At 42.9% G+C, this 27,615-nt stretch overlaps 2 protein-coding genes across 5 annotated transcripts in view; one reads left to right on the forward strand and one right to left on the reverse strand.

Moving 5' to 3' along the window:
- Positions 1-14,813, forward strand: part of kif9 (kinesin family member 9) — a 15,094-nt gene extending 281 nt beyond the window's left edge. The window contains 22 exon segments of the mRNA XM_066680188.1: positions 1,038-1,126; positions 1,292-1,457; positions 1,731-1,837; positions 2,372-2,579; positions 2,582-2,601; positions 4,125-4,208; positions 4,561-4,653; positions 5,266-5,413; positions 5,551-5,615; positions 5,726-5,803; positions 6,080-6,131; positions 6,134-6,147; positions 6,336-6,440; positions 6,662-6,717; positions 6,913-6,991; positions 8,847-8,980; positions 10,396-10,536; positions 11,333-11,541; positions 12,068-12,247; positions 12,417-12,532; positions 12,929-13,027; positions 14,547-14,813. Of these exon segments, the coding sequence (XP_066536285.1) occupies positions 1,043-1,126; positions 1,292-1,457; positions 1,731-1,837; positions 2,372-2,579; positions 2,582-2,601; positions 4,125-4,208; positions 4,561-4,653; positions 5,266-5,413; positions 5,551-5,615; positions 5,726-5,803; positions 6,080-6,131; positions 6,134-6,147; positions 6,336-6,440; positions 6,662-6,717; positions 6,913-6,991; positions 8,847-8,980; positions 10,396-10,536; positions 11,333-11,541; positions 12,068-12,247; positions 12,417-12,532; positions 12,929-13,027; positions 14,547-14,648 (2,340 nt within the window). The 5' untranslated portion in view covers positions 1,038-1,042 and the 3' untranslated portion in view covers positions 14,649-14,813.
- A 463-nt stretch (positions 14,814-15,276) lies between these two features.
- The window catches only part of scrib (scribble planar cell polarity protein), an 85,243-nt gene continuing 72,904 nt past the window's right edge, over positions 15,277-27,615 (reverse strand). For 2 of the 4 annotated variants that reach the window (XM_066680185.1, XM_066680184.1), the window contains 10 exons: positions 27,224-27,274; positions 26,090-26,252; positions 25,735-25,966; positions 25,488-25,577; positions 25,220-25,402; positions 22,468-22,607; positions 22,293-22,330; positions 21,815-21,889; positions 19,875-19,929; positions 15,277-17,345 (listed from right to left, as the gene is read on the reverse strand). In XM_066680185.1, coding sequence (XP_066536282.1) covers positions 17,212-17,345; positions 19,875-19,929; positions 21,815-21,889; positions 22,293-22,330; positions 22,468-22,607; positions 25,220-25,402; positions 25,488-25,577; positions 25,735-25,966; positions 26,090-26,252; positions 27,224-27,274 — 1,161 coding nt within the window. In that variant the 3' untranslated portion in view covers positions 15,277-17,211. Of the gene's footprint in view, positions 17,346-19,874; positions 19,930-21,814; positions 21,890-22,292; positions 22,331-22,467; positions 22,608-25,219; positions 25,403-25,487; positions 25,578-25,734; positions 25,967-26,089; positions 26,253-26,694; positions 26,845-27,223; positions 27,275-27,615 lie in introns of all 4 variants that reach the window. The other 2 variants (XM_066680187.1, XM_066680186.1) reach the window with 2 other exon arrangements.

Genomic DNA, 27,615 nt, shown 5'->3' on the forward strand with positions numbered 1-27,615 from the left:
ACACACTCTATCAGATTTTTTCTATGAACACAAAATGCCTTTTTCTCTCAAATATTGTTCACAAATTTGTCTATATCTGTGTTAGTGAGCACTCCCCCTTTGCCAAGAAAAAAGCGTCAGAACAGTTAGAAAAAATGTCAGTATCTGTTATAATTAGGGTGACCAGACGTCCTCTTTTACCCGGACATGTCCTCTTTTTAGACTTAAATAAATGTCCGGGCGGAATTTCACAAACGTCCGGGATTTTGTTTTTCTAGAGCTTACATAGAACTTCAAGAAGTTTCGTTCACAACTAGTCCCGCCCTCCCCTACTCCGATTGGTTCGCTTGAGTGAGAAGGGGGCGTGGTGAAGTAGCCTAAAATCTTCTGATTGGACGGTATGACTGTAGAGCTACCGTTATTGGTCCATAACCTTCTCTGTAAACATTTAATTGGTCAGTCTGCACGTCAGTAGTCTTGGTGTTGTATACGCCAATCCAGAGCATCCCAAACATGCTCAATGGGTGACATGTCCGGTGAGTATGTTGGCCATACAAGAACTGGGATGTTTTCAGCTTCCAGGAATTGTGTGCAGATCCTTGCAACATGGGGCCGTGCATTATCATGCTGCAAGATGAGGCGATGGTCGTGGAATATTGTAAGCATATGTGAGACCCATGCAGACACAGAGAGAACACACCACACTCCTCACAGACAGTCACCCGGAGCGGGAATCGAACCCACAACATCCAGGTCCCTGGAGCTGTGTGACTGCGACACTACCTGCTGCACCTACAATATTCAATACATAGTTAATATAACATACAGCACAGAACCACAGGCATAAATAGTTTAAGTTGTTCTTGAAAACAACAAGAGGTTTTTGGAGTTAAATCTATGATGCAGAGGCAGTTTACAGGAAAACATTAGCTCCCACTATTTAAATTAAAATAGCAGTAATTCCCAGTTTAGCACTTGTTTCCCTGTGTCACTTTCAGTGTGGTATAACGTTAAAACTTGCCTTAATTTTTGTTTATTGGTTTATTTGTTTTTGCCAGGAATTATGAGTGAGGTGAAGGTCTACGTCCGGACCAGACCCACCGCATGCTTTGCCCAAGAGCTGATTGATTTCCTGCCAGACAAACAGGTAAACAAGTATCCATAAGATAACAGGGGTCACTTTTCTACATAAAGCAGCCAGAACTGACTTTTCACAACAAAAACAAACACATTGTTTGTGAAAGTGATTCTAATTCTTCTTTTTTATTTAAATTTAATTTAAATGTTTACTTTTAACTTCCCTCTCCCTCAGACAGTGAATGTGCGACACAAGCGGGACTCCAGGGGGGGGGTGGTGAATAATCAAATGAGCTCTTGGACATTTCGGCTGAGTGGTATTCTACACAATGTCTCTCAGGAGGAGGTCTACGAGAGTGTGGCCCACAGTGTGGTGCTCGGTGCTCTGAAGGGCTACAATGGTCAGTAATCATAAAGGAAGTATTTCAGTATGAGAAAAGAAAAATAACATTTACAGAAGTTGTTTGATATTAATAGATTGTTATTCTGCATACTGTATTAGCCTATGTAGTTATCTATATACAATAATACAGTTGTATATTTCCATTCATATGCTTGGAATCACTTGTCATATCACTATAGCATATACTATATATATTATAGTTATGTATAACTACACATAAATCATGTAGAGTATTTCAGGACATTTTATTCAACATTTCTATTATTTTCAGGTACAATTATGTGCTTTGGGCAGACTGGAGCAGGAAAGACATACACAATGACTGGTGTCACAGAGAGTTACAAACAAAGGGGCATTATCCCTCGAGCCATACAGCAGGTACTGGTGTACAGTTTCATAAACTAAACTAATGACTAGTCTAGAGGTCATGCACATTTGTGTGTTTGCTTGAATGCAGCTGGTTGAATTTAAAGAGCAGCAAACACTTCATGACCTCCACATGTTCTCGACATAAACTTATCCAACATTTCTTCAGAATGAAGTGTATTAATATGGAGTTTGCTTCTGTCTGTCTGCTGTTACTGGAAGGCTTCACACTAGATGTTAGAATATTTTCATGAGAATATGACTGAATTTAACCTTCAGAAATTCAGTGAAGGAAGAGGGGTTTTTGATGGCGCTCCATCACTCCAGAGAACACAATTAGACTTCTTCTGAACTCAAGGCTTTATAACCATCTAACTGATGCTCTTGCATTTCTGTGGTGATAGTACAAACTGTATGTGCACAGTGGGACACCTGTTTCCACAGTGGGTGCACCTTATAAAAGTGTCTGCAAACATTAATAAAATGTAATACAAAATAGTAATAACATACTCTAAATGTGTCATTTCTGTCCTTGTGTCTGGTCAGGTGTTTCAGGAGCTGGAGCAGCGTGTAGACCACACCTTCTCTGTGCAGCTCTCCTTTCTGGAGATCTACAATGAGACCTTGGTTGATCTGTTGACCTCAATAAAACAGGGCGGTGTGGCGCAGGGTGGGGCCTTGACTGTTGTGGAAGAGCCTGGGGGTGGCGTTTCAGTGAAGGGGATGACTCTGCATTCAGTTCACAATGAAGAACAGGCCTCAATCTGCTGTTTGAGGTGAGCCAATGATGAGGTGATTTCTCAACATTATCCTCAGGTACTGTCATTGACGCTAAAGGTGTAAGTATAATCATCTCACCACAGATCTCAAATCTAAAGCTCAATATAGAACATTTTTCAGTTTATGGAATGCACAGGAACTACATTGGGTGACTAAATTGTAAAGGAAGTTACGAAATATGGGAAAAATAGATAGAAGTATACAAACCCCATTTCCAAGAAAGTTGGGATGCTGTTTAAATATTAATTAATTCATTGTCTGTAAGTGCTTATCCAGTTGAGGGTGGCGGTGGGTCCGGGCCTACTCGGAATCATTGGGCGCAAGGCAGGAACACACCTTGGAGGGTGCGCCAGTCCTTCGCAGGGCAACACACACTCACACACACACACTGACACCTATGGACTTTTGAGTAGTCAAGGGGAAGTGGGAGGAAGCCGGAGCACCCAGAGTAAACCCACACAGACACTGGGAGAACACACCTCACACACTCTTCACAGACAGTCACCTGGAGGAAACCCACACAGAAACAGAGAAAACACACCACACTCCTCACAGACAGTCACCTGGAGGAAACCCACGCAGACACAGGGACAACACACCACACTCCTCACAGACAGTCACCCGGAGGAAACCCACGCAGACACAGGGAGAACACACCACACTCCTCACAGACAGTCACCCGGAGGAAACCCACGCAGACACAGGGAGAACACGCCACACTCCTCACAGACAGTCACCCGGAGGAAACCCACGCAGACACAGGGAGAACACACCACACTCCTCACAGACAGTCATCCAGAGGAAACCCACGCAGACACAGGGAGAACACACCACACTTCTCACAGACAGTCACCCGGAGGAAACCCACACAGACACAGGGAGAACACACCACACTGCTCACAGACAGTCACCCGGAGTGGGAATTGAACCTACAACCTCCAGGTCACTGGAACTGTGTGACTGAGACACTACATGCTGCGCCACCACTGTGTAAATATGTAAATAAAATATGTAAATCTATATAAAAATGGAATGCAATGAATTGCAAATGATTTAAGCCTCATATAATTTAAATCAATACAAAAGATTGATGTTGAAACTTTGAAATTGTATTTTGAAAACTGTATACGCCTTTTGAGTTTGATACCAACAACACATATCAATAAAGTTGAGAAAAGGCAAAACAATACTGGCCAAGATGTGTAATGTTACAAAAAAAGAATAATAATTAAATTGGCAACAGGTCAGTGATATGATTGGGTTTAAGTTTTCTTTTTTTATTTACATTTTGCACAGCCTCCAACTTTTCTGGAAATGGGGTTTGGAGTTCAGAATCTGTGAGATATAAGAACAATTAAAGTCTAAGGAAGGTCTGTTGTTCAGAGCCTGTAATTTAATTAAGAAAATTTTTTCTCTTTGGTAACGTTATCATTTTGTCAATTCAAGGGTTTTTTTTTTCCCACGGGGAAGATATGCCTTATTTTACTGAACAGTTACAGGTCATGTGTGTGTTTGACAGGGTGAGATGAACAGAATGATTGGTGAACACGCCCTCAATAAGAACTCCTCCAGGTCACACTGCATCTTCACCATCCACATCGAGGTGAGGTACTCAGAGACACTCACACTCCCTCTGCTCTGTTTACCATGTGCCTGGGCCAAAAGTACTTTTTAATGTCAGATGTGACAGTGACAGTTATACAGATAGATAAATAGTACAAGTAATTTTCCATGAAGTTTGTCAATGACGAGAGCTGAGCAATACCATGATATTTTATTGTTAACTTGATACATTTTGTAGTTGTGTTAAAAACAATATTTGTTTGTTTGAGCCTGTGATAATAGTGCATGATTAGAGATTATACAGTATGTGTGTGCCTACATCAGGGCATAATGTATGTGATTCTCTGTGTGCGTGTGTGTGTGTGTGTGCGTGTTTGTCTGGTGTGCCACAGTCTCGTTCTCGCACGCTGTCAGATGCTCCGTATGTTACGTCTAAACTCAACCTGGTGGACCTCGCAGGTTCAGAGAGGCTCAGCAAAACAGGGGTAAGTTCATGTAACAACCCATATTTTACCTCAAATCAGTTTAATCCTTAGGATCACATCTGATTATTTTGGTGGAATTTACAATGATTTAGAAATGCACTCAGTCATTGTTATTGATGTGAAGCATTGAATGGTTATTGTGTAGTGAGTATATGTGTGTGTTTGTGTGAGAGAGAGAGAAAATGAGTGTCTCTATGTATGTGTGCCCAGATATGGATGGTCAGTCTGTCCTGGGTGAACCCCCTAGTGCTCAGTGCAGTCCTCCAGGGGGAGGGTACGCTGTGTGCATTTGGCTGCCGCTTCTCACCAGTGTGTGTGTGTTGAGTGGAACGGCCTTCTGTACAGTGTTGAGAGTCCTTAGGTGTCTAGAAAGACACTATAGAAGTGTAAATAAATAATGTAAATAGGAATGTTACTGAAATACACAAGCAGCAATAATATATACCACAATAAGATTTTTTTTCATGTTTGAAAATCAGCACACACTGAACATTATTGTTTCTCTGTAACATAAATCTATTTATCTACTTTTGATTCTAATATCTCAGAATGAATTGTTGCTGAGAGGTTGTCTCTCGGTGTGGTTAACCCCCTGATGTCTGTCTGCCCCAGTCTGAGGGTCAGGTGCAGAGAGAGGCACTTTACATCAACAAATCTCTGTCCTTCCTGGAGCAGGCCATTATAGCGCTGACGGACCGGCGCCGAGAGCACGTGCCGTTCAGACAGAGCAAACTGACCCACGCTCTCAGAGACTCTCTCGGTCAGTCTGATACTCACTGCAAACCTTTAGGATCATGTTTGACATTGTTGTTTAGTTGTTGTGATGAAAGTCAGCATTTTTGTGCATTTTCTATTGCGAGTTTTACAAAATACACTACCCTTGCTGTGCCTGTGCAGGTGGGAACTGTAACACTGTGCTGGTGGCTAACGTTTATGGTGAAGCCACACAGATCGAGGAGACGGTGAGGAAGACTATAGTAAAAGCCAACTGTATACAGGATGAAGTAGAACAACATATGACTTACCTCTGTTTATCCCAGAGTCAGATGTGTTTTCTCTCACCCTCTTCCAGCTCTCCACTCTCCGCTTTGCAGCCAGGATGAAGTGTGTTCGCACCGAGCCGTCCATCAATGAGCGCGTCGACCCTGCGGTACACTTGTTACTCACATGTTAAAGACTGCAAAATCAGGAGGAGAATTTCCTACAGTTTGGGCGCCCTAGATTTAATTACGTTTAATTGATGTTACATTTAACACAGATTACACATTTTAATCTACACTTTTTTATTTGTTGAATTTAGGATTTTGGGAAAAAATTAAATATCAACTGCAACAACAAAAGATGAAATTATATGAAATTAAAAATATATTTGCACACGCTGAACTGGGATTAAGTTAAGATTAATTATTTTACTGTTGGTGTTCAGCTCCAGATTAGGAAACTTCAAAAAGAAATTCAACTTCTGAAGCAGGAGCTTTCGATCATGACACCCTGGTGAGTGCTCACATGTAGACATTTATAAAAATGCCTGAGAGTATATTGTAAGGTTTAAACCAGTGTTTTTGGAAGTCAGCTATTCATAGAAACATTAATTTTAAACAAATTCAATGAACATATTTAATGTAGAAGCTGTGCTTTTAGGATCAGTCTAAGTGCTGTATAAATACACTTTTCCCACAAAGGCCAATCGTGCGGGTGTGTCTTATGAGAATCTGTCCGAAACCCAGTTAGCGGAGGTTAAGAGCCAGGTTCAGAGATACCTGGCCGGCACACTGGACGAGATAACGGTCAGTATGATGGCTGTGGTTAAAATATATATGAGTTGTTTTGAAGACTGTGTTGTTTTAAACATTAGTTCACACTTTTAACACTCCTCTTTTTGTACTTAGGGGTTTTATCTGTTTTCCACCTTTTTAAATAACTTTTAAACAATTGCTTGTCTGTGAAACACTTTGAACTTATATTAATAGTGCTGTATATATAAAATTATTATTATTAACTGTTTCAGATTGTGAACATTAGACAAGTCCAGGAGGTATTTGCCCAGTTTAAAGAAGCTTTAAAGTAAGTAATGATAGTTTTACTTTAATAACAGTAGCCAACAACAGCTTGTTAACATTGTAGTGTCTCAGAACCTACTGAATTTACTGCTTATTTCCTAGTACTACTAATAAGTAAGCTAGGTATTTTTGACAATGAAGAATTAAAGTGTTGGCATAAATGAAATGCGTAAATGATGTGTGTGTGTGTTATTAACAGGGAGCAGGAACAACAATTGAAGGAGCAACACGCTCGTGTGGAAATCAGCCAGAGCACACAGTCTTCTCCTGCTGCTGTGGTACAAACTCAGTACACTGTACAAGGGACATCATGTATTTCACAATTTCACAAGGCAGAGACTGTTTTAACAATTTTATTTTTCATCTAACTTGTCACTGTCTTGTCACAAAATGTAATACCTCCACCATTTTTGAGCTTTTCACATTGTGTATGTTTCCTTCGAGTAAAAGTTTCTGTTTTAGAGATAGAGGCCTTTTTCTGACAGTGAATTTAGGCCAAATCCTGCGAGACAGTTTTCCTTAACAAGACCGACAATGCCCAGATTCACTCTACTGTTTTGCCAAATTACTTAGAGGTTTTTGTCAGTGATTGGTGGGAATAAATGAAGGTGACAAATTTCTGACGTATCATCAGTGGCAGTTGAAAGAAAGTGATAGTGTGGAATTGTAGGCATCTGATAGTTGAGGGGTGGCATGGTGGTGCAGCAGGTAGGTCACACAGCTCCAGGGGCCTGGAGGTTGTGGGTTTGATTCCCGCTCCGGGTGACTGTCTGTGAGGAGTGTGGTGTGTTCTCCTGTATCTGTGTGGGTTTCCTCCGGGTGACTGTCTGTGAGGAGTGTGGTGTGTTCTCCCTGTATCTGTGTGGGTTTCCTCCGGGTGCCTGTCTGTGAGGAGTGTGGTGTGTTCTCCCTGTGTCTGTGTGGGTTTCCTCCGGGTGACTGTCTGTGAGGAGTGTGGTGTGTTCTCCGTGTCTGTGTCGGTTTCCTCCGGGTGCCTGTCTGTGAGGAGTGTGTGTGTTCTCCCTGTGTCTGTGTGGGTTTCCTCCGGGTGACTGTCTGTGAGGAGTGTGGTGTGTTCTCCCTGTGTCTGTGTGGGTTTCCTCCGGGTGCCTGTCTGTGAGGAGTGTGGTGTGTTCTCCCTGTGTCTGTGTGGGTTTCCTCCGGGTGACTGTCTGTGAGGAGTGTGGTGTGTTCTCCCTGTGTCTGCATGGGTTTCCTCCAGGTGACTGTCTATGAGAAGTTGGTGTGTTCTCCCTGTGTCTGTGTGGGTTTCCTCCAGGTGACTGTCTGTGAGGAGTGTGGTGTGTTCTCCCTGTGTCTGCGTGGGTTTCCTCCGGGTGCTCCGGTTTCCTCCCACAGTCCAAAAACACACGTTGGTAGGTGGATTGGCAACTCAAAAGTGTCCGTAGGTGTGAGTGTGTGTTGCCCTGTGAAGGACTGGCGCCCCTCCAGGGTGTATACCGCTTTGTGCCCAATGATTCCAGGTAGGCTCTGGACCCACCATGACCCTGAACTGGATAAGCGCTTACAGATAATGAATGAATGATAGTTGAGGAAAAATGGGCAAAAAATACTAAAATAGTGTTATTGGGATCTGAAGGAGTTAATTCATGATTTTATCTCCAGCAGAGGTGTCTCAGTGGAGCTTATTCAGTAAACGGTGGCTTAACACCTGAGTATTTTACTCTGTATTAAGTCCCTTTAATGTCTGCCAGCCACTTAGAGACATGGTTTTAAAATGTTGCTAATTGAGGCAGAGTTTATCTTTTACTATAATACAAAGCAGGCTTATATTAACCCCAAAAACTCCAGACATTTATTTACCCATGTCCTTTACACATTCTACTCTTTTAATCAGCTCCGTGATGTATGTCTTTTGCAGTTCATTATTGCGCTTCAGTTGTACTGTTTTATTGTTTTTTATACTTTTCCTATTTCATTCAGTTGTTCTGTTTGTATCGGTTATTTACCTGTAAGGATGTTTTCTCCGACAGCGATTAGGCCTGGACTACTATAGAGCATGTTTGTTATTTTCAGGACAGAACTTAATCCTTGGTAGGTTGTGCTTTATAAATGAACTTGTTTTGTCATCTCTGTCCACTGTATGACTGCTGCACCCACTGGTCTTTTCAGGGTCAGGAGTCAGTGGGAGGTGTGGGGGACGTGGAGGGGGGATTTGGGCTCGGAGTGGCCGCACCTTCACAGAGGCTCACTGAACCTCCTTCACCTACTAAAGGCAAAGGCAAGAAGGGCAGAGAGAGCCGCAGGTAAATTCAGCTCATCTTCTACAAAGAAAAACTTGAATATGGCATTCGTAGACGCCAATCACCTCATGGAACTGACATGTAACGCACTCATATTTAAAAAGTGAACCACAGAGGGCGCTGTTTCTCACTCACTCATGTTTAGGTACAAATCTGCAAGTGCTATTCAGTGCTTTGCTTCAGTGATAATGTGTGTGGTCTTGTTAAGTCACATTTTATACGTGTGGATGAGACCTACACAAAATAACTTTGGCCTGGTAATGCTTATCCAGAGCTTTATTCAGTATAATTTAGTAGTGTCGCGGTCACACAGCTCCAGGGACCTGGAGGTTATGGGCTCGATTCCCACTCCGGGTGACTATCTTTGAGGAGTGTGGTGTGTTCTCCCTGTGTCTGCATGGGTTTCCTCCGGGTGACTGTCTGTGAGGAGTGTGGTGTGTTCTCCCTGTGTCTGTGTGGGTTTCCTCCGGGTGACTGTCTGTGAGGAGTGTGGTGTGTTCTCTCTGTGTCTGCGTGGGTTTCCTCCGGGTGACCGTCTGTGAGGAGTGTGGTGTGTTCTCTCTGTGTCTGCGTGGGTTTCCTCCGGGTGACCGTCTGTGAGGAGTGTGGTGTGTTCTCCGTGTCTGCGCGGGTTTCCTCCGGGTGACTGTCTGTGAGGAGTGTGGTGTTTTCTCCCTGTGTCTGTGTGGGTTTCCTCCGGGTGACCGTCTGTGAGGAGTGTGGTGTGTTCTCCCTGAGTCTGCGTGGGTTTCCTCCGGGTGACCGTCTGTGAGGAGTGTGGTGTGTTCTCCCTGAGTCTGCGTGGGTTTCCTCCGGGTGACCGTCTGTGAGGAGTGTGGTGTGTTCTCCCTGAGTCTGCGTGGGTTTCCTCCGGGTGACCGTCTGTGAGGAGTGTGGTGTGTTCTCCCTGTGTCTGTGTGGGTTTCCTCCGGGTGACTGTCTGTGAGGACACCTCATGGAACTGACATGTAACGCACTCACATTTAAAAAGGGGGCGCTGTTTCTCACTCACTCACTCATGTTTAGGTACAAATCTGCAAGTGCTATTCAGTGCTTTGCATCAGTGATAATGTGTGTGGTCTTGTTAAGTCACATTTTGTACGTGTGGATGAGACCTAAGCAAAATAACTTTGGCCTGGTAATGTTTATCCAGAGCTTTATTCAGTATAATTTAGTTGTGCTCACAATTTTAACTTTAATACACAATGTAACATTGTCACAGATAAAAAAAAATTGGCAGATGGACTTTTTTTTTTCCAATTTTTCCAGTGACATTTACAGTATTTCTTATTTATCATGTTACAGAGAGAGACAACTGTAGTGTAGGAGTACTGTGGTTGTGCTTACCCACCAGAACCTTCACTCTAATCGTATTCTCTAACTTAGCCCGCCACTCTCTTCCTTTCTGTCATCAATAGAAAGGATGTTGCAGGAGTTTCAGGTCCAGGAGAGGCCCTCACCGTAACTCAGAGAGAGACAGAGGCCCTTACACCGACCTGTGACCCAGAGGGCCCTGAGGCTCCACAAACAATCAAGGAAGAAGCCAAGGAGAAAAGCGAGTATGAGATTTTGGTGTATTTACCTACTGCACATTTACACTACAGCACACCAAACAATGAATCTGTTCATTAGCTGCTCTTCTAAAATATAAAAAAACTGAAGAGGACAGCACTTTTGCTGCATGTTAACATTTATTCATTCATTCATTTATTACCTGTAACCGCTTATCCAGTTCAGGGTGACAGAGGGTCCAGAGCCTACCCGGAATCATTGGGCGCAAGGCGGGAATACACCCTGGAGGGGGCGCCAGTCCTTCACAGGGCAACACACACTCACACACACACATTCACTCACACCTACGGACACTTTTGAGTCGCCAATCCACCTACCACCGTGTGTTTTTGGACCGTGGGAGGAAACCGGAGCACCCGGAGGAAACCCACGCGGACACAGGGAGAACACACCACACTCCTCACAGACAGTCACCCGGAGGAAACCCACGCAGACACAGGGAGAACACACCACACTCCTCACAGACAGTCACCCGGAGGAAACCCACGCGGACACAGGGAGAACACACCACACTCCTCACAGACAGTCACTCCCACACAATGATTCCATGTAGACCCACCCTGAACCGGATAGGCAGTTACAGATAATGAATGAATGAATGAATGAATTTAAAAAGTATATGCACAGCCATACATGGGCATATGTTTGGATACTCCTGGTTGAACCACCTCAACAGGGAGCACATTCCTATTTGATATCATGCAGAAATGCATAGCCATGGTAAACACATCATATTAAGGCATCTCTGCCCAGGCATCCATTTCCATTATTTCCTTATGTTAGCACCCCTCCATCTAAGATGGAGGCATTTGAGGACTTCAAGATGGAGCAAGGAAGCGAGATCAACCGCATCCTGCAGGAAAACAAGACTGTGCTGCAGGAGCGCCTCTCACAACTGCACAAACTGACTCACACCATTAACTCCATCAAAGGAGACATTGACCGGCTCAGCTCTGAACTCCAGCTGTGCAGAGAACAAAGACAGAGTCAAGGTCAGTATCAGCAGCTGTTGATCAGACCTACTCTATGACTGAAGGGTTTGTGGACATCCAAACTTTAGTCTGAAATCAATAATATTAATGAGGAGTTTGTTCTTTTTTACTTTAGTAACAGCTTCAGCTTTCCATTGTAGTCTAGGCACAAGGTGTTGGAACATTTCCTTCTGATTCCCGAGGTAGTGGATGGAGCTCCATCACTCCAGAAATGTTCTTCTAAGTAGTTTATATATGAAACATCACTCTAGTGCCACAGATTTTAGGTTATAGCCTTCACCAAAGTGTGGTCTGTTTGTAGGGGGCACTAGAGAGTTAGCCTCTTTGTTAGAATCCACGTAAGAAATGTTGCACGCAGAGGGCAATAAGACGTGAGAGGCTAATGTAGAAGGTTATCCACTGATATGTTGAACGAACACTGGAACATATTTACTCCAGCACTGCATTTGAAACAGAGCAGCATACTCTAGTGCAGTAAACAATAAGAGCCTCAGCTAGCAGCCTGTTGCCTCTGTCTGTCCCTCAGGGCAGTTTGTGAGTGCGGAGGGTCAGCCTGTTCTGGAGGAGGCAGAGTTAACCCTGGTCAGGAGTCTCAGGGAGATGAAGGACCACTACAGGAAGAGCTACAAAGAGATGCTTGACACCAAGAATGAGGTGCACTACTGTCAGCACCTGGTTAACCAGTGTCGTATACGCCTGCTAACTGGTGAGCTTCTCAACTTACAGTGCACCTCTCTTACTGTCTTCTGTAACAAAACTACCATAATAAAAATCACTGTTTTTCTGCATTTATTTCCAGTTTATAGGTTACAGTGTGTCATCTATTACTCTGACAGTGATTTATGGGCTGTGGTGGTGTTTTGTGTCTGTGACAGAGTTTGAGAGTTGGTACAACGAGTCCTTCCTGCTGCCTGAGGAGGTTCAGTCGATCTTCAGAGACGGTGGACCTATCAGACCTGGCTTAATACCTGTGGAAAAAGCTTTGACTCTGGTCAGTAACTCAAGAACACATTGTTAAATAAATCCATAGTAAAGTGAAGGTTTAAATTTTGTACATTTTGAAGTAACTGGGCTGGACTTATCTTTAAAAATTGTTGCAAAATTAAATGTGAATTCAGGCATTGCGTGAGATTATACTGCAGCTCTTTCAACACAGCTGTTTATTTGAGCGAAAGCTCGATTCCCAACAGACTCGGCTAGAGGACGTAATTGGTCTGTCAGTTCATGTTTATTTAAAAGGGAAAATAACTACAAAATTTGTTTTGGAAAATAGTAGTTTTCAGAGTAAAAAACTTGACGTGTTTTTACCCATTTTGTCGGAAATGCTAAAGCAAGTCAGTGGCTAATGATTCTGTTCTGAAACTAACAGCAGTGTGTTGATGGACAGGAGGCTGATGAACAGGAGCAGTTTGAGCATCTTTGTACTGAGCTGCTCGGACCTGGTGCCGTGTCATTTTACAACGCACTCAAAAGGACTGTACAGAGGGTAAAACACACATTGTTAATTCAATAAAAAGTGTGTGTTTTGGAGTTGGGGGAGCTATCTACAAAAGTCACTGCAGAAAAAGTTTGGGAAACATTGAGTTATCCTGACATGAACAGAAAGGGTGTAAGTGAAATGTATTTAACTGTTTAAAGGCTAAGCAGCAGCGATATGAAAGTGTCAAACAAATAAATACAGTGGAATTTGAGTTCCTAACTTGTGTTTATTGATAGTCAGAAAACATGTTATTTCTTAATAATTCAAGGAATAAAGTTTAAAAGACCGCTCACTCCGTTATCTGTAGCTCATTTCACTGGCGCTTTTCCAACAATATGGGCATGTAAGGACACCAACGAAAGGTGTTCAAGAGCCTCTGTAACATGGAGGTAAACAGGGTAAGGACACTCACTTCGCCTGTTTTAGTTGGTGTTAGTTAACGTTAGCTTGACTCGCTAAACTCGGTGTCTCAGATTATACTCGGCTACGTAGCTGCATTACGGAGGTTTATAGTGTCGGCGTTGTTCAGCTGTTGTCCACCAGTGACGTCACGGTTGCGTTCAAGAATTTCCGTAGCGAGCTCGGGTTTTTCCGTCAATTTAATAAAATTGTCAGTTTTAAAGCAAATTAAGCTGCTATTTTCATTTTAATTCATACTTATATCTGTCAGTAACTACAATAATGTGAAATATTCATGGAGGTCCATTAAGTGGTGCTTAGCCTTTAAAATAGATTCAACATTCATATCGCCATATATAAAACTTATATGTGAAATCTGAAAAAGAGCCATGATCAAAACTGGAGAAAAGTAATCACCATCAGCAGAAAGACTTGTGAATTTAATGTTTGAATTTAGGCCCCAACTTTGGAGCCTTTATCTGAACAACCCACAGACTTTCACTGACTTTGGAGTGGACTGCCATCTTCCAAAAATGATGGATCTGACAGGATTTGTCAGATAATTAGGGCAAATAGCTTCAGTGCCAGAGTAACATCAATAGCTAAAGTATCACAAAAGCCTTCTCTAATTATGATCACATTTGTTTTTCTTAATCTGATATAGAATATATTTAAATAACATAATACACTTCTGTTTGTGATAGGACACCTTTAAACAGGGATGAGCAGTGACTTGATAATTTAGGAAAACCCATGTTCTCTAATATTGCTGTTAAAGACTTTGTATTTATTCCCCTGGGTCGCCTCACAGCTGCAGAGTGAGGTTCATTTTTACAGCACTGTTGTAAAATCATGGGGAAGGGGGGTGGTTTCCTACGTTCCTCCAAAAACAACACAGTACAGGGTCTGCAGTGCGATTATATAACAACAGAAAGGTGCCTACCTTTCTCCTACAGGACATCATTAATGGTGCACTTACAGTTTAAATTCTCGAATCAAGCAGCGTCAGGGCCAGCAGACACAGGACATCTGTGAGGTGCAGCACTCCAGGGCATTTTGTGTAGACTGTTAAACAGAGTAAACTGTAAACTAAAGCCTGTGTGTGTGTGTGTGTTTACTTTTGCAGAGAGGCAGCAGGCCAGATTATCACAGCCCTGTTTCTAAGAGGAACAACACGGGACCTGGAAAAAACAAGTTCAAACTGCCGCCCATCGTCTCCGTCACCTGAACTCACTCAAACTCAAAATCTGAAATGATTAACAATGTGAAAGCTGCTTAGAAACAATAATGAGGAACGTTTATCTGTGGAATTTCCCTCGTTTCAGATTGTAACCAAAGGCTGCTAAAGGTTATTAAAGTAAAGAAACTTGGACACCACTGTACCTCATTAAAACTGTGCCGTACCAGACACATGATTATTTAAAAATACATATTAAAGGGTTGGTTTGCCACTAGTAGCCTTTAGTGTGGACGTAAACCCGAGTATTTCACTCCAGCAGCTTCAGAACATACTTTTAACAGAAATGTAGCAAGTTTTACGTTCCCCACGCCGTTCAAGATCAAGAGTCAGTGATAAGTCCTTCAATGCCCCCTGGTGGTCGAGGTACAGCAGAGCAGCATTGCCCACTGCTTTAAATAAATGTTACACGCACACGCTATCCCTAAAAGTAAAGACACATCCCGGGACATGGGCTCGTTAAATGAAAAGTAAACTTTATTATTCCTGAACCACAAAATAGACTTCTTTGGTTGTACAAATTCACTAGTTACAGTCCTGAATGAGCTCTATCCCCAGCCTTCAGCCCCTCCCTCACCCATTTAGCAAAAAAAGCCCCGCCCCCCCACCCCCACCCTAAATCAAGAACAAAAAAAGAAGAGATCAAAACAACTTTCCTGCTGCAAAAATGTAGTGAATCCCAATAATTACATGAAAAAAACGTGATTTCTACCTGTCTTTAAAAAATACAAGAAATAATCAGCCATTCCCAAAGTGTTATCATCCAAAACTGAATTTCAGTTAGCAAGAGCGACACGAGAAGCTAAGATTAGTAAAGTTAAATTAAAACGCTGTTTGACGTGGCAGTCGTCTGACCACAGTGTAGATGGCAGCTGACGTAAGAGAATGTTTAAATATGGTTGAGAATGATCAAATGACGTGTTCTAGACAGGGAGGAAAACACTCTCCGTTCCCGACCCAGGATTGAAAGAAAAATTTGCAACAAAGCCGATATACATGCAAGGAGCACCCAGTCTCGACCGCGCCTGGGCTGACGTGGGTGACCCAGACGTCTGGTCTCGGTGCAGACTGGCTCAGTTTCAACTTGGATTCGCCTCTCAGCATTTTGTACATTATACACAACAACATGAATTTCAGTGGCTTCAGATTAAATTAATCAACAATTAGAATCGAAAAAACCCCAAAAAAGTAGTATAGTCAAAATATAATCTACTACCTTCACATGCCTGTCTGGACACCGAGCCGAGCCAGAGACGAAAGATATGAGCGAGATTCGCAACCGTCCCCCGACCCCGGTGTTACATAAATAGAAAGCGTTGGTACCATATTCTAACAGAGATGAAGAGATGAGCTTCTCTTTAGACGATGATTCAGGGTCTGAGATTGTATTTGCACCAAGACTCTGACTCCTAACATTGTGTGTGTGAGTGTGTGTGTTTTGTAGTAAATCTGGCAATGGGAATGTTTCAGCAAATAACAAGCCAACGTGGTCCGAGAAGAAGAAATGGACTGTGGACGTGATGTGGAGGTGTTCGTGAGCCCCCCCTGGTTCTGATAAGTGTGTCCTGTGCAGGCTTTATCCTCTTAGTCTTGGTGACCACTGACTAGAGCGCCGCTTCTTTTGATTAAAGCTGAATGACACTCTAAATGACACCAGGCAGACGACATCATGCTATATATCGAGTTTGTCTTTGTGGACAATGTAGCTTTAAGGTCAGGAGGAACAATAAGAAAGATAAATCTTACAAAAATGTACATTCATGTGCATCAGGTCACACGGAAAATACAGAATGAAGTGACTGACTGATTGTTTTGCTCTGGATATGATTATGAAGCTGATATAAAGTTACACACCTCATCATTGTCTGATATCCTTACCCTCAGATGTGATTATCACTTTGTAAAAAGCCAATAAAAGCCGCAAACAGGAGGCTGGTTTGTGAGAACGCGAGACGATTAATTACAGTAATAAATTACGCATAGGGTCTTGAAGACGTGTGTATGTCGGGGGCAGTGAAGGTAGCAGTGTGATTTGATGATGTTCTGGGAGAATTGCGCATGATGATTAACATTTACATTTCTTTTGTTAAAATTCATGATTTTTTTAAAAGTTTTTTTTTACATTAAAATCAGTAGAGGTTTAAAACTGAAGTATTAAAAAGAACCCCAAACAGTGTCTTTTAAAAATAATTCAGCTTCTAAAACGTAAACTGAAGGAAATGAGTAAAATATGGGGAAAAAAAGGGGGTTTAAGCCTGGTGTGTGGATGTTTGCCACCCCCTCAACATCTGCTAGAGAGGAGGAGGGTCGTCCTCTATAGCTGTGCCGACTGTAAAGGCAAGACTGGTGAACTGGAGACAAGAAGCTGTAGTGTTTTCAGTGTTCAGACGGTCGGCACTAAAGCTAGAGTGGTTGCACGTCTGTTCGCGTATGTGTTTTTCCCCACATCTCTGTACAAGTATGGTTTTTTAGTTTAGTTTATAGCTATTAGCACTGCTACTTAATATGAACTATCCTTATAATCAGCGTCATGTATGTGTGTGTGTGTGTGTGGTTATGTGGGAACAGGTGTCTCCAGGCTGCGTCGGCCTTGTCGGAGTTTGCGTTTGTTGCTGTACAGAGCCATCTCCTCCAAAGCAGACGTCGCCGCTACAGGAACCAACGGCACCTCTGCATCTATAAAGGAAGCTAGAGAGCGAAACAAGACAGGCATTAGTATCAGACTCGTCAAAGTACTTCAGACCTACTCACCTCTACCCAAGCTTACCCGATACACACACACACACACACACACGCCCTGTGACACCAGAGAACGTTCTGATGAAAGCAACACCAGGTTATAACCAAACACCCAATAACTGTGAAGTGTATCGCTGCTCACCAAATGCAAGCTGGGGACTACTTTGCTGAGAGGTTTAATCATAAGGTTTGAACAGTAAAGACCAGGGGCTGTGTTACTGGAACTAACAGATACTGAAATACCTTTAGTTGTGACCATGACTGCAGTTAGAACAGACTTTAGGAAGGTAGCCATTACACAATAACATCTTAACATCTTAATTAGGAAAGATCTAAGTTTTCTATTTAAGAATGGACGCAAGCTTTTTAAAACAATTCTGAAAACCGTGTTTGCTGTGTTTATATTTGCTTTTTATTATTAGTTATACAAATGCCTTGGCATTGATTAAATACCGTAGCCTTTGCATCACTGCAGGACTTCAGAATTCCCAGATATTTATTTGCTTGCTAATCCCACATTTATTTATTTACTTACTTTTACATTTTCATTTAAAGGCTAAGCACCAGCGATATGAAAGTGTCAAACAAAGAAATACAGTGGAATTTGAGTTCCTAACTTGTGTTTATTGATAGTCAGAAAACATGTTATTTCTTACTAATTCAAGGTATAAGGTCCCCCCCCCCAAACGGTGTTGGGAAACTCTAATAGGCGTCTTGCCTGTGACGTAGATGGTGGACAACAACTCTAGAAGCTGCACTTAATTTAATGCAAAATGACGAAAAGGTGTGTTGTTTTTGGCTGCAATCATTCAATGTACAGTGGGACATCTGTGCACAAATGGCCCAAAGATCCCAAAATACCCAGAAAACGGACTAAATTTGTCAACTTTAAACGGGCACTTTGGAAAGGACCCTCCGCTCACTCCGTTATCTGTAGCTCATTTCACTGGCGCTTTTCCAACAATATGGGCATGTAAGGACACCAACGAAAGGTGTTCAAGAGCCTCTGTAACATGGAGGTAAACAGGGTAAGGACACTCACTTCGCCTGTTTTAGTTGGTGTTAGTTAACGTTAGCTTGACTCGCTAAACTCGGCGGCTCAGATTATACTCGGCTACGTAGCTGCATTACGGAGGTTTATAGTGTCGGATGAATTCGAGTTCGACTTCGATCACATTTACAAGAATAACGGTACCTCTACATTTGAGTTTAGTTTATTGCTAGGCTATTGTCATGAATAATGTTGGTTATTTAGCTAGATACTGTCATAACAGTCAGTCATAACGGTGTTTTACCGCAGCGTTGTTCAGCTGTTGTCCACCAGTGACGTCACGGTTGCGTTCAAGAATTTCCGTAGCGAGCTCGGGTTTTTCCGTCAATTTAATAAAATTGTCAGTTTTAAAGCAAATTAAGCTGCTATTTTCATTTTAATTCATACTTATATATGTCAGTAACTACAATAATGTGAAATATTCATGGAGGTCCATTAAGTGGTGCTTAGCCTTTAAACAGTTTTCCCCCCCTCTTTTTCAAGTCCTGAGGTACAAACAACACCACACTGCAGACACCACCTCCTCAGTTCCCTCTCACTACAAGCCTCTGTAAATGTCTTTGAACATGTGTCAATGAAAAGTGAGTTTCTGTAACACAGCCCCATGGGCCCAGAGCTAATTTGAGGAATCGCCCCTTCAGCAAGCGCACTCTAGTCTGAGCCATAGATGACTCCGTTCAATGTAAGGATCTCCAAGACAGAATCAGAGTGAGTGCTTTCACTGCACACCGTGCAGGTATTAAACCTCACTGACCAATGATTAGGTTTGCCACACACACTATAACTGAGGTTAGTCATGCACACACAACACGGAAATACAGCACTAAATGTGTAATGTGTACATTTGTGATGTAGTGCGTCTACACAGGTCTAACTGTAACATTCAATAGGGATGTTTAGCAAAATGATCCAAAACATCATTTTATGTGAATTAATACGTAAACAATGTTTAGTAATTTTTGTAAACACCTACAATACGTTTTAAAGAGTCAATATTTGTTTTAATTTGGTGGAATAATGTTCAACTTGACGCAGCACTGGGAATATGAGCTGACCGGAAGAACACAGTTCTTGAACTGGATTTTCATGTTGTGTATACATTAAATAAATGAGTGACTAAATATATTTTTAAAGATGTTTAAATATGTCCTGCATTTCTCCCAGTTTCATTATCAGCTCCAAGGAAGAAGCATCCATTTTGGACCCAAGCATGCGCTCACACAAGCATTCACACACATTCCAAACTCCTACCAATATCAGGAGACCACCTATCCTAGGAAACTGCCTGTATATCAAGGGGATAGCAAACGTCAGCAGTCAAGCAGTGGACAGGGATATTTCTGATGTAAAGATCTTGCACATACAACACCACCTTGACTTTCTGAAGTGATGAATCATATGCGAAGGCTAGGCCTTGAGCTGTTTACCTGGGCTGGTGGAGGCATCGTCATTGAAGCGAAGGTCATCAGTGGGGCCAGGAGACTGCAAGAGAAGGACTCGTGTGAGAGAATTGAAGACCACAACGTGGTCTGTGGAGCATACTCGCCAACACAGAGGACAGCAACACCATGGTTCCAAAGGCAGAAAAATAAAAACCCAGGTACACGTCCATCTCCGACACAGTGAGAACAATCTTCTGGTTTAAACCCACAACCAACACAAACGTCTAATCTGATATTAGAGGTTAACTGTTAGAGGGAGGGGTTTAGATTAGTCCATCAGCACTGGGGGGTCGACCCAGCACCACCTTAAAACATGCATTTTGTTACCATCCAGAAACAAATGGCGAAAAACATCAAGCATACAATCTTTATCACCCCATGAATGACGACAAATTTGTTTTGAATTCATCAAAACAGTGGAATGACAGGGTCCACACCAAACAACCAAAACGCATGCTGCACAGTCCTTCACCCTCGAAAGGAGTAACCATCCACTGTGCCGTGCTCCTGTCCTGACCAAGTGTGAATCTGTAGCCAGATGTGTTACAGCTGTCAGGGTGAAGGTATTGTTTTACACCGAGAATCCATCCGTTAAATATAATCACAAAAAGCACTAAACAATCGAACCGAGGAACACTCAAAAGGCCACCAAACAGCGGATCAGAAATTACCATGTGTCTGGTTCTGAGTTTATTTTGTAGTGAGAGCAGTCATTTTTAGCACCAAATATTAGCAAGTAATATTTAAGAAAGTGATAAGACGGTAAAGTCACAGTGCTGTGTCACTATAAATGAAGTTGGTCTTCATGTACCACCCCAAGACATCGCATATCTGCCCAAATAAAGGGAATAAAGTTTCTGATTTGTGCTGAGGGCACCATACATTGACTGGATCTGGATGTGGTACTCTTTTAAAGGTAAAGGTCAGTAGTTTCAGAGAGGCATAAATTTGTTTTCTGCAACACATCTGAACATTACAAACCCTACATGGAGGTATAATTTGGTGGTCTTTGGTGTAGTTTCACATTAAATGACATTAAAATACCAACCAGTACATTACCCCACCACACGAGACCAAGTTCATCCAAAACTTCACAAACACAAAACACCAACACCAAAACGAGCAACCTTCCCTTGCTCCTAGCTCCGCAGGTTCCCCTTTGGGCCAGTTTAGCCCTCTCCCCTGTTGATTCCCCTTAAAGCTGCTAATCACTAAACCTAAAACATTCAGTGTCGAGCTGTTGCTAACATTTTTCACTGGAGTGTTCTCATCCGTTCTAAATAATTAACCTTTTTTAAACTCCTATATCTTTGCAGCACAAGAAGATGAAAATCATAAATTTTGTCCTGATTCAACATTGTCTTTTGACACCTGAACACATTTTCCTCTTGTAGTTACTAGTACAGTGTTTGTGAAAAGATGAAGGCAGTTCTCTTGTTGGTCAAAGGCTCCAGCTCAGGAATGTTGTTGAGGGCAAGTGCGGAAAACTGTTTTGATGGCGGAGGAAGTCATTATATCTTTCCCATCCTGCCATTAGTGCCTCATGTTTTGAAACCCCATAAATCTAACGGTCATACTCCTCAACCACTTCAATGTTGAAAGCCCCACTAGCATCCTCAAACTGTTAAGATGAGGCACACAGTCAAAGTAGAAGTAAAATTAAGAGCTGAACAGTAAGATGTGCCACTAGTTAATAGTCAAATGTAGCAGCAAACTAAAGATCAAAAAGAGAGGTCTTAAGCAGCTGTGAGCTGAATGTTTGAGTTGTTTTATAGAAAGGAGCAGAAAGCCCAGTTATAGATGACTTTCATAATTACGAGCAAGGCCAGGAGGGAGAGAGGAACCAGGGAAAGCCAGGTGAACATGACTGAGGTCGAGAGGTTAAGGCTTGTTGGGTTCCTGGGTACTTAGCATGCAGGCAATACCTGAATGTCGTATACGGGTTTGGAAGAAGGAATGGCAGCGAACTGTCGGTAGTCAAACTTCTTTTCAGACAGGGACTAAAGGGCAGCAAAAAGAGATGGAGAAAGGGAGGTGGAGGAAAAAATAAAAAAGAGAAAGAGGGGAACGGGAGGTAGGTAGAGATGGGAAAGGGAGGGAGGGAAGGAGGTAGAGACGGGAAAGGGAGGGGATAATGATGGAAAAATATAAACGTTGAAGAGCAAAGAAATGAAACGGAAAAGAAAATGGACGAGGAAGTAGTTCATGTGAATGTGACTTGATTTGCTAGCTTTGGTGGATGAAAGGACGTTTCAATTGGCAGAAAAAAGCTTATAAAACAACACTCTCTGACATATGACTGTGGGAACTTGGTAAACCACTTAAAACACCCAAGTCAGCTGTTGTCCCTCAACATATGACAGTGAATCGAAAATAAATAAATAAATAAATGAAATCTCATACCAGACGACCTGGTGATGTCACGGCTCGGGGACTGAACTCTGTTTCAGAAGAAAAAGAAGACAAATAATATGAGGTCAATTCCAGTAATTTAGCATGTGACAGCCTCACACTGGAACAGCGACAATCCTGTGTGTGTGTGTGTGTGTGTGTGTGTACATTAGTGTGATGCCCTTACCTTCCACAGGGGTGGGCGAGGGCGTTGGAGCAGGTGAGGGTGACTCCGCTAACTGGTCCAGGGTACCACGCTTTCTGCCCTCCTTTGACTTAGCAATGACCATCTGAGCCTTAAGAGCGTCCTGCTCCAGAGATTTCATCCTATAGGAACAGAGAGGAACAAGTTAAACCCTAGGACAGAGAACGAAGGGCAGAGAAGAAACGTTAGGCAGGAGATGAAGGGGTGAATGTAGAGAAACAAGACAAGGACTGGAACACAAACAGAAGTAAGACTGCTCAATTAATGCACTTTCTATTGATATCTACCATCTCAAAACAATGAGACTGTGGGAGTGGTTTGATTTTACCAAGTCTTTATTTCATGATCAATTGTGCAGCCCTAGGCAGAGTAAATTCATAATAAGAATAAGGTCGAGAGAGAAATGGTGTGGTATCAGAGTGAGGTAAATGTAAAGCTGAAAGGGGCTGGAGAGGTACAAACCAGTTTAATGATAACTGGTAATCACAGAACAGATTTGTATAGGCTTCAATGTTTATGTGGTGCCGTTAGACAGAGACCGCACAAAAACGATAAGCTGATAAACAAGCATAAAAGCAGGGATAAAGCCAAAACACAGAGTGCTTATAAAAAATACACAAGGAGGCAGGGCACAAAAAGAATCCAGTCAAAAGGGACAAGGGTGTGCAGAGATAAATGGTGCAACTGAAGAAAGGCATACGTGCAGAATGTGGCTTTAAGACTCGGCAAAGCACAGCACCCACTGCAAATTTGGACAGTAGCAACATACACACAAATAAAGGCCTAAATAAACAAATATTTATACCTTTCACAACCCAGGCACATTTAAAAGTTTACTATAAGCTACTGTCCGCTCACACTTCAACTCCCACAAGCATCAAAAGCAGCTTAAAAAAAAGCAAAAAAAAAAAAAAAAAAAAAAAAGCACCAGAGCTCAGCCCCCACAATGCTCTGTGGCTGGGCAGGGCAGACCTGGGCTGAGAGGAAGAGGAGCAGGTAGTGGGAGGGTTTGCAGCGCTGCCTAACGACGCCCTCACACGGGACTGGTAGAGCCTCTTGGCCAGGTCCTGCTCATACTGCCTAACGTCCTCCTCTAGACCATAAGGCCTTGAGAGCAGCCAACCACAAAGAGAACAGGAGCAGGAGAGGACAAAGATACAGGAACACAGAAAGGAAGGGGGAGAGAAGAAAGGGATAGATGGAAGGTAAAACACTATGACAGACAATCTTAGAAGGGAAAGTTAACACTGAGACTGCAGTGTTGTTTGAGTTACCAAAGACAGCTCTGCAAGAATCTGCGCTCTTGTTTAACCGGTTATGGTGCTGCTTATTTACTTCAGGATTAAGTACGGATATTTAAAAGATATTCATTAAAAGGTGGTCGTTGAAATGGACAAAAGATCCACAAGGCAACCTTTGACGATTTTGCACAGCGTGGAACCTACACTAATCTATTTTTCGCTTTTCCATTAGGCAAATCTGACACCTGCTACATGGAGCCAGGTAATATTTAGCACCTGCTTGAGAATCTAACTGAGTGGAGTAAGAAATACAGTCATGTGTACACCCTGCAGAGCACAGACTGGCCACAGAGACTTTGAGAGACTCACATTTGTTTTCATCTATTCGCAGCCACAGACGCTCTGCCCACAAGCGGATGTAGAGCCTGATACACTCAGTGCACTAACCCGGCCTCACAGGAGTCAGGATTCCGCCGGTCGGGCTCTGATTGGCTCTGTCTACACGCTTCCATCTATCGTGACTTTTACTGGTCCTTCTAAACGTCATGCCAAAATAGCAGACTTGTGATTGGTCCGTTTGCGTGTCTGTCAGATTCCTTTTCCTGCAGTAGTAGGCGGTTCTTGGTCACGTTAAGTGACGAAAAGCACCAGACCGTCAGACACAAAACGGCAGCTCGTGAAACAACGCCTTCGTCTTCTGAAGAGAGATGAATGGTGCAACAAAGAACAGGAAAACTCTATTTATCTGTCTGTGATGCACAACACCACCACACAAACAACGGCTAACGTGACCGCCGCCAGAGTTGTGGTTTTCAGAGCCTGAGGTTCCCGTTAGTGATGGGGTTTTGTGGCATCGTCAGCTACATTTTGGGGAGGGAATGAAAAACGAACCAGGTAAATGTTTTAAAACAGGAGAAGAGCTGATTAGTGTAGGTTCCGTGCAGTGGACAAGTGCCTTTAGGTTTTGACCAGTCTAAATGTCTCTTATATTATGTTTTTTTTTAAACATTTCTGAAAGGGCTAAGACGGTAACATCACTGCCAGAATAACCCATGTGTCAGCCACAAATATTTAGAGGAACGTAATAACTGCCTGACCATCGACTGTACAGTGCACCACACACAGACGTTTGAGGCATTCCAATGATTGGGGCAATTCCTGTGTTCATAAATAAAGTTATTTTAAGCAAAACTGACAGCACTGAGTACTGTGTGTGCAATAATTCTATGAACTGTGTGGAATTCTTGCAGCATGTCTTTGGAAACTGATCTGTGGACAAAGTGAAAACAGAAGAAAGAACATGAAAAACAAAGGCAGCAGAAGTGTTTAAGTAAAGGAGGGGCTGATGAAATATAACAGGTCCAGTAGAGAAATGGCAATAACAGACAAGGGGACAATGAGGTAACTACATTTAACAAGACATTGGAAACTCTGGTAGAGGACTTGATACATTTCATAGAGACATATTAGGATTAGGGTGAAGTTTGATCTACCTGGCTGCTCTCCACATTGCTCTTTTCTCAGCCTCCAGGGCTCGTTTCTCTGCTGGCGAGAGCTCCTTGTCCATAGCCACTGCGAGTTCTGGGCTCTGCATGCGCAGACGCTCCTGGTGCCTGCGCTCTGCCTTAGCTGTGCGGATGGGAGCCGCAGAGTCGCTGGAGTACACAGGGATCAGGCTGCACAGACATCATAGATAAAATGAACACAGCTGAAGGCAAAAGTCCCAAATGTTTGCGTACGACTGTCTGTTCCTTTAAATACCCTGTCATGGAGTTGGGTCTCTGCTCCAGTCTAAAGCTGTCCTCCATGGAATTACGCTGGGAATCACCTTTACCATCTACAGAGGAAGGCCTGGGAAAGGGATAAAATATTATTTAAATAAAATGTGATGCTGAGGATTAAGAAGATCGCACTGATGGAGCTTAGTTTCTTTGACATATTAAGGTTTAAACTTGTAAACTCAGTGTTGACTGCCCTGTGAAAAGACAGGAAGCGAGAGGTGTCCTACCCTGAGCTGCCACAGTAGCTGGGAGGCGTGGCACTGTGGCCTAGAGGCGTGGCACACTGCCTGGGTGAACTAGAAGAATGGCTACCAACAGGCTCCACCTTGTATTCCACTCCATCCAGGATCACTTTGCCTTGGGCCTTCATCGCTGCCACCTGCTTAGCCAAATCTTCCTCCTCTTCCTCCTCATCCTCATCCAGCAAATAGTCCTGTGCTCTCTGCTCAAATCTCTTCGCTGAATGGGATCAGAACAGATGGCATAAGCTACTTAAGCAAAGGCCTCACACGGAAACCAACACCTTTTCTGTAAGAGGGCCTTAATGATTTCAACAACAGTGGGAAACAAAGAGAAACCAACCCTCTTCCTCTTTCATTTTTTTCAGATCATCCTCTCCTACGAGTGAAACACGAGGTTTGGGCTTGCTGTCCGGTGTCTGCTGCTTCACGTCAATCTCGAAATACTTCTGTCGATCTCTGAATGAACGCTGCTCTGGGCTGTTTCTCCCAAAAGACATGGGGGTCTGAGGGTGGAAAAGTGACTTTAGAGATTCATGAATCCAGAGTTTTGCTCTGAGTTTCTGTGAACATACAGCATAGCGTATCTCCCAAATTAAAGCACATTACTGCAGATACATTCAGATCATTTGCCAAGAAAAGTATGATACGGTAGCCGTCGATTTTTACATAAATAAAAGCGATGTCATGCAAGTTCAAAAGCAAGATTTCACGACCTCCCCTAAAGAAACACAGGATGTTCTGCTTTTAAAAGATTCCACCTGCAGATCGACACAATCTCAGCTTTTCAAGCCAAGAAATATCCCACAGCTGCATGGACAGACGTTTGAAGCAAGAACCTCTGCCACACCACCACCAAAGCAAATACAGCATGTCCCCCAGTAAGGCTGGGAGAGAAAGAAGGCACAGTGCTGAGCGCTGAACTCTGGTCTGAGTGGGGCTGGGTACCTTAGACTCCAGAGAGGGGCGAGACAGGCGTGGCACAGCTGCCAAACTCCTGTACTCACGCCGGTCAGATGATAGGGAGGAGCGAGGGGTGAGGGGGCCACGGCACTCGCCTTCGCCCTCCTCTACAAACACCTCACTATACAGCTCAGGCTGAAAGAGCCATTACACACACTTTATCAGTAACATGCGGATAGCCCTTGACACAACAGCTCAGGAAAAATCGAAACCTACGTGTAGAAAAATTGAAGTATAAACGAAATTCATGTTTCAAGGTGGTGGAAAACAGACAGGCATGTCCAGGCATACTTGTTACTACATTCACCTTGAAGCTTCAGTGCAAAAACCAACAAGGAACATTATGACACCAACTATGTTTTGCAAGGAACACAGTTTAAATTGCTGTCACCTAAGTTTGACTAACATTTCAGAGCCATACAGTCACTCAACGAGACAATCACAGAACATTTCCTTTACCATAACGTGGGCAAGAATCTAAAGTATTAGAGACATCGGAAATAAACAGACATACCTCTGGGGATGCCGGCTTTGGGTGGATGTTGTTCCTCTGGCCATACAGATCCTAAAAGTGTCAGAAGAGGGGAAAAAAAAAACTGCAGATGAAGAGACTAAATTCACAGAAATTTTGCCCAAAAATTAAGTACATAAATCGTATCACAAACCAGTCAGCAAGCAAGGACACGTTAAATTCAAAACACCCATGGCTTTGGTTGAGATGAGATGGCTTTACACTCCACACCATCAAATGCTGAAACGGGACCAACCAACCACAGCACAAATGACAGATCGATACTGGTATTCCAGGCGAAACGAATCGCCTTGACACAATTTCACCAATGTGAATGACTCATGCAAAACACTGGCCAACAAAAGTCAAGCGTCCAAAGGAAGTGCTCCTCCAAT

The sequence above is a fragment of the Hoplias malabaricus genome, chromosome 9 (assembly GCF_029633855.1).
Source record: "Hoplias malabaricus isolate fHopMal1 chromosome 9, fHopMal1.hap1, whole genome shotgun sequence".
Taxonomy (NCBI): domain Eukaryota; kingdom Metazoa; phylum Chordata; class Actinopteri; order Characiformes; family Erythrinidae; genus Hoplias; species Hoplias malabaricus.